At 35.9% G+C, this 7885-nt stretch overlaps 1 protein-coding gene across 1 annotated transcript in view; it reads left to right on the top strand.

The window, feature by feature from the left end:
- wars1 (tryptophanyl-tRNA synthetase 1) overlaps positions 1 to 7875 on the top strand; it is a 14551-nt gene extending 6676 nt beyond the window's left edge. Inside the window, exons 8-12 of the mRNA XM_079854417.1 lie at positions 5064 to 5164; positions 5238 to 5350; positions 5909 to 6082; positions 6506 to 6646; positions 7407 to 7875. Coding sequence (XP_079710543.1) covers positions 5064 to 5164; positions 5238 to 5350; positions 5909 to 6082; positions 6506 to 6646; positions 7407 to 7565 — 688 coding nt within the window. The 3' untranslated portion in view covers positions 7566 to 7875. The remainder of the gene's footprint in view (positions 1 to 5063; positions 5165 to 5237; positions 5351 to 5908; positions 6083 to 6505; positions 6647 to 7406) is intronic.
- Positions 7876 to 7885: the final 10 nt, after the last annotated feature.

Raw genomic sequence — 7885 nt, 5'->3', positions numbered from 1 at the left:
ATTATATAACCGCATCTCATCTGCGTATGGATATAAGTGCTATTATTATCATTTAACCGCATCTCATCTGCGTATGGATATAAGTGTGATTATTATCATTATATAACCGCATCTCGTCTGCGTATGGATATAAGTGCGATTATTATCATTATATAACTGCATCTCGTCTGCGTATGGATATAAGTGCTATTATTATCATTACATAACTGCATCTCATCTGCGTATGGATATAAGTGCTATTATTATCATTATATAACTGCATCTCGTCTGCGTATGGATATAAGTGCTATTATTATAATTTAACCGCATCTCATCTGCGTATGGATATAAGTGTGATTATTATCATTATATAACCGCATCTCGTCTGCGTATGGATAAAGTGTGATTATTATCATTATATAACTGCATCTCGTCTGCGTATGGATAAAGTGCGATTATTATCATTATATAACCGCATCTCGTCTGCGTATGGATATAAGTGTGATTATTATCATTATATAACCGCATCTCATCGGCGTATGGATATCAGTGCGATTATTATCATTATATAACCGCATCTCATCTGCGTATGGATATAAGTGAGATTATCATTATATAACTGCATCTCATCTGCGTATAGATATAAGTGTTATTATTATCATTATATAACCGCATCTCGTCTGCATATGGATATAAGTGCGATTATTATCATTATATAACCGCATCTCGTCTGCGTATGGATATAAGTGCTATTATTATCATTATATAACCGCATCTCCTCTGCTTATGGATATGTGCTATTATTATCATATAATCGCATCTCATCTGCGTATAGATATAAGGTGAGATTATCATTATATAACTGCATCTCATCTGCGTATAGATATAAGTGCTATTATTATCATTATATAACCGCATCTCGTCTGCATATGGATATAAGTGCGATTATTATCATTATATAACCGCATCTCATCTGCGTATGGATATAAGTGCGATTATTATCATTATATAACCGCATCTCATCTGCGTATGGATATAAGTGCGATTATTATCATTATATAACCGCATCTCATCTGCGTATGGATATAAGTGCTATTATTATCATTATATAACCGCATCTCATCTGCGTATGGATATAAGTGTGATTATTATCATTATATAACTGCATCTCCTCTACGTATGGATATAAGTGCTATTATTATCATTATATAACCGCATCTCATTTGCGTATGGATGTAAGTGCTATTATTATTATATAACCGCATCTCATTTGCGTATGGATATAAGTGCTATTATTATCATTATATAACCGAATCTCATCTGCGTATGGATATAAGTGCTATTATTATCATATAACTGCATCTCCTCTATGTATGGATATAACCGCTATTATTATCATTATACAACCGCATCTCAACTGCGTATGGATATGTGCTATTATTATCATATAACCGCATCTCATCTGTGTATGGATATAAGTGAGATTATCATTATATAACTGCATCTCATCTGCGTATAGATATAAGTGCTATTATTATCATATAACCGCATCTCATCTGCGTATGGATATAAGTGAGATTATCATTATATAACTGCATCTCATCTGCGTATAGATATAAGTGCTATTATTATCATTATATAACCGCATCTCATCTGCGTATGGATATAAGTGCGATTATTATCATTATATAACCGCATCTCATCTGCGTATGGATATAAGTGCTATTATTATCATTATATAACCGCATCTCATCTGCGTATGGATATAAGTGCTATTATTATCATTACATAACTGCATCTCGTCTGCGTATGGATATAAGTGCTATAATTATCATTTAACCGCATCTCATCTGCGTATGGATATAAGTGTGATTATTATCATTATATAACCGCATCTCATCTGCGTATGGATATAAGTGCGATTATTATCATTATATAACTGCATCTCGTCTGCGTATGGATATAAGTGCTATTATTATCATTTAACCGCATCTCATCTGCGTATGGATATAAGTGTGATTATTATCATTATATAACCGCATCTCGTCTGCGTATGGATATAAGTGTGATTATTATCATTATATAACCGCATCTCATCTGCGTATGGATAAAGTGTGATTATTTTCATTATATAACTGCATCTCGTCTGCGTATGGATAAAGTGCGATTATTATCATTATATAACCGCATCTCGTCTGCGTATGGATATAAGTGTGATTATTATCATTATATAACCGCATCTCATCGGCATATGGATATCAGTGCGATTATTATCATTATATAACCGCATCTCATCTGCGTATGGATATAAGTGAGATTATCATTATATAACTGCATCTCATCTGCGTATAGATATGTGTTATTATTATCATTATATAACCGCATCTCGTCTGCATATGGATATAAGTGCGATTATTATCATTATATAACTGCATCTCGTCTGCGTATGGATATAAGTGCTATTATTATCATTATATAACCGCATCTCCTCTGCGTATGGATATCAGTGCGATTATTATCATTATATAACCGCATCTCATCTGCGTATGGATATAAGTGTTATTATTATCATTATATAACCGCATCTCGTCTGCATATGGATATAAGTGCGATTATTATCATTATATAACTGCATCTCGTCTGCGTATGGATATAAGTGCTATTATTATCATTATATAACCGCATCTCGTCTGCATATGGATATAAGTGCGATTATTATCATTATATAACCGCATCTCATCTGCGTATGGATATAAGTGAGATTATCATTATATAACTGCATCTCGTCTGCGTATGGATATAAGTGCTATTATTATCATTATATAACCGCATCTCCTCTGCGTATGGATATGTGCTATTATTATCATATAACCGCATCTCATCTGCGTATGGATATAAGTGAGATTATCATTATATAACTGCATCTCATCTGCGTATAGATATAAGTGCTATTATTATCATTATATAACCGCATCTCATCTGCGTATGGATATAAGTGTGATTATTATCATTATATAACTGCATCTCCTCTACGTATGGATATAAGTGCTATTATTATCATTATATAACCGCATCTCATTTGCGTATGGATGTAAGTGCTATTATTATTATATAACCGCATCTCATTTGCGTATGGATATAAGTGCTATTATTATCATTATATAACCGAATCTCATCTGCGTATGGATATAACCGCTATTATTATCATATAACTGCATCTCCTCTATGTATGGATATAACCGCTATTATTATCATTATACAACCGCATCTCAACTGCGTATGGATATGTGCTATTATTATCATATAACCGCATCTCATCTGTGTATGGATATAAGTGAGATTATCATTATATAACTGCATCTCGTCTGCGTATGGATATAAGTGCTATTATTATCATTATATAACCGCATCTCCTCTGCGTATGGATATGTGCTATTATTATCACATATTATTATATAACCGCTTATTATTTGGGTTATTATCATATAACCGCATCTCATCTGCGTATGGATATAAGTGAGATTATCATTATATAACTGCATCTCATCTGCGTATAGATATAAGTGCTATTATTATCATATAACCGCATCTCATCTGCGTATGGATATAAGTGAGATTATCATTATATAACTGCATCTCATCTGCGTATAGATATAAGTGCTATTATTATCATTATATAACCGCATCTCATCTGCGTATGGATATAAGTGTGATTATTATCATTATATAACTGCATCTCCTCTACGTATGGATATAAGTGCTATTATTATCATTATATAACCGCATCTCATTTGCGTATGGATATAAGTGCTATTATTATCATTATATAACCGAATCTCATCTGCGTATGGATATAACCGCTATTATTATCATATAACTGCATCTCCTCTATGTATGGATATAACCGCTATTATTATCATTATACAACCGCATCTCAACTGCGTATGGATATGTGCTATTATTATCATATAACCGCATCTCATCTGTGTATGGATATAAGTGAGATTATCATTATATAACTGCATCTCATCTGCGTATAGATATAAGTGCTATTATTATCATTATATAACCGCATCTCGTCTGCATATGGATATAAGTGCGATTATTATCATTATATAACCACATCTCATCTGCGTATGGATATAAGTGAGATTATCATTATATAACTGCATCTCGTCTGCGTATGGATATAAGTGCTATTATTATCATTATATAACCGCATCTCCTCTGCGTATGGATATGTGCTATTATTATCATATAATCGCATCTCATCTGCGTATGGATATAAGTGAGATTATCATTATATAACTGCATCTCATCTGCGTATAGATATAAGTGCTATTCATTATATAACCGCATCTCGTCTGCATATGGATATAAGTGCGATTATTATCATTATATAACTGCATCTCATCTGTGTATGGATATAAGTGTGATTATTATCATTATATAACCGCATCTCATCTGCGTATGGATATAAGTGTGATTATTATCATTATATAACTGCATCTCCTCTGCGTATGGATATAAGTGCTATTATTATCATTATATAACCGCATCTCATTTGCGTATGGATATAAGTGCTATTATTATTATATAACCGCATCTCATTTGCTTATGGATATAAGTGCTATTATTATCATTATATAACCGAATCTCATCTGCGTATGGATATAAGTGCTATTATTATCATTATATAACCGCATCTCGTCAGCATGTGATTATTATCATTATATAACCGCATCTCGTCAGCATATGAATATAAGTGCGATTATTATCATTATACAACCGCATCTCAACTGCGTATGGATATGTGCTATTATTATCATATAACCGCATCTCATCTGCGTATGGATATAAGTGCTATTATTATCATTATATAACCGTATCTCATTTGCGTATGGATATAAGTGCTATTATTATCATTATATAACCGTATCTCATTTGCGTATTGATATAACTGTTATTATATTATGTTGATTGTTTACATACTATCAAAACGTAAGTATATATATCACACAGCTCTAATCTGATAAATGAAGATATTATAAACATTAACCTGATGATTTGACTTGTTTGGACAGGGCGAGTCCTTCGTTCTACAGAAACGTGGTGAAGGTCCAGAAGCATGTGACGTTTAACCAGGTCAAAGGCATCTTCGGGTTCACAGACAGTGACTGTATCGGTGAGCAGATCTTCTTCTTCTGAAGCGTTTGATCCAGTGTTCGTCAGTCGCGTTTAATCGCGTATGTTTTCAGGTAAAATCAGTTTCCCGGCCATTCAAGCGGCTCCGTCCTTCAGCAACTCTTTCCCGCAGATCTTCGGTGACAGGAATGACGTTCAGTGTCTCATTCCGTGTGCCATCGATCAGGTGAGACGTTCAAATACACGTTCACACGCTTTTCCACTCTCTGAATCAAAATAAAATGACCTTGGAAACGCCACAGGCCAGCGCCACCTGCTGGTCAAAACATGAAGAATAACAGCTTTAACAAACCAACTGCAAATGTTTTCATCTGTTAAATCGGTAACACTTTACAATAAGGTTCTTTAGTTAACGTCAGTTAATGACCTTAGTTAACATGAACTAATAATGAGCAATACTTCTACAGCATTTATTAATCATAAATTATATTAATTTAAACATTTACTAATACGTTATTTAAAATCAAAGGTTATATTTGTTAAAATTAGTTAATACACTGTGAACTAACATGAACAAACAATGAATAGCAATATTTTTATTAACTAACATTAACAAAGATTAATAAATACTGTAACAAATGTATTGCTCATTGTTAGTTCATGCTAGTTAATACATTAACTAATGTTGAGCCTTATTGTAAAGTGTTCCCGCTAAATCTACTAATAAGCGTTCTAATGGTGTGAAGTGATGCTGCTGAACGTCACATGATGGTCTGTTCCTCAGGATCCGTATTTCCGGATGACGCGAGACGTAGCTCCGCGGATCGGCTATCTGAAGCCGGCTCTGCTTCACTCCACGTTCTTCCCGGCGCTTCAGGGCGCGCAGACCAAGATGAGCGCTAGCGACGCCAACTCCTCCATCTTCCTCACGGACACGGCCAAACAGATCAAGAACAAGGTGCCGTTCACTCTCATCACGACTGAACTAGCGTTCAAGTCAAGTCTTCATTTATACAGCGCTTTAACAATACAGATCACAGCAGCTTTACAGTGATAACAGGAGATTACAGTAACAGAGAGTGTTTAGGCTTTACAGCAGATCTAGAATAAAGTTACTGTCCAGATAAAGTTTGATTGATTCACTTCCGTTGTAAAGATCATTTGTTATGAACTTAGCGGCCGCTAACACACACCGCTCTCACAGAAAACAGAAACCCTTAATGCACTCCGGCCGCTCATTCACACACAACAGTGTCTGGACTTTTAGTTGTTTCCTCGGATCCATGTGACCTGGAATCGTTTAGACCAGGTGTTATCAGTGCAGAGGGGAAGGAGACACTATTAACACGACACTGAACCACACGAGCTCTTCTCACTGCAGGTCAACAAACACGCGTTCTCCGGCGGGAAGGACACGGTCGAGGAACACCGGAAGCTCGGGGGGAATCCCGATGTGGACGTTTCCTTCATGTATCTGACGTTCTTCCTGGAAGACGATGAACAGCTGGAGAAGATCCGACAGGTGAGAGCAAACACTGATGACGTCATCATACAGTCTAACCAAACACTATAGACACCAGATATCATTTCACTAGTGTGTGCAGGACACTAGAGTTCATTTATGTAAGTGAGGAGAGCTAAATAAAGTAAACTGTGACATATTATACCCAATAATTCTTCAGACAGCGACTACCAGTAAAAATTATAAAGATTTGGGCCCAAAAATGATTGGGACACTTTGAGCTGATCATGTTTTGCTGAAGTGTGTTTGTCTTTAATTGCTAATGCTCTTTTTACACACAGACTGAACACAATGAAGCATTGCTTGGTGATTGGTTGAGCTAAACTGGTATTATCTAATTGTGTAGTTAAATTTAACAGCTGACAGATATTCAACATAATTCATGTGTGAGACAGTCTAACAGAAGGACGGACAAAACCAGTCAAATATCAATGAGTTCTGCTCATATTTTATCACCATTCTCTAAACTATAGCGAATAAACTGATGATGTGAGAAATGCTGAAGGTGTGTGAGTGAATGTTGGTTTGACTGTGTGTGTGTGTGTGTGTGAGTGAATGTTGGTTTGACTGTGTGTGTGTGTGTGTGTGTGTGTGTGTGTGAGTGAATGTTGGTTTGACTGTGTGTGTGTGTGTGTGTGTGTGTGTGTGTGTGTGTGTGTGTGTGTGTGTGTGTGTGTGTGTGTGTGTGAGTGAATGTTGGTTTGACTGTAACTCTCTGAAACTGACAGCATGATGGGTAAAGGATCCGCTTGTGTTTCAGGACTACAGGAGCGGTGCGCTTCTCACCGGCGAACTGAAGAAGTGTTTGATCGAGACGCTTCAGCCCATGATCGCAGCGCATCAGGAGAGACGCAAGCTAGTGACCGACGAGACCGTGCGACAGTTCATGACCCCGCGCAAACTACACTTCAACTGCTAGAAACCACACGCGTCATCCTTCAGAGGAACGGACTCTCGCTGTCTTCTGCTCGTGTCTAATAACCCTGTGCTGAATAAACAGTGCCACACTGATGCTGTGAACGTGTGAATCCCTGATACCAGCTCGACACGCTCACATACAGCTGAGATTAAAGGGTTAAACCTGACCAACACTAGCTCTGTTTCCGTCAACCTACTTTTATTTCGGATATCGCATAAAAAAACGCTGGATGGAAATGACAAAATGAGCATAAATTATAAAAATGTGCTTAAATAAATTTTTATCCAATAATAAAACGTGCGTATTTACTGAATGTTAAT

This window comes from Squalius cephalus (assembly GCF_949319135.1).
Source record: "Squalius cephalus genome assembly, chromosome: 20".
In the NCBI taxonomy this organism is placed as follows: Eukaryota; Metazoa; Chordata; class Actinopteri; order Cypriniformes; family Leuciscidae; genus Squalius; species Squalius cephalus.
The sequence above is the reverse complement of the archived record's forward strand: the minus strand, read 5'-3'. Positions and strand labels throughout refer to the sequence as shown.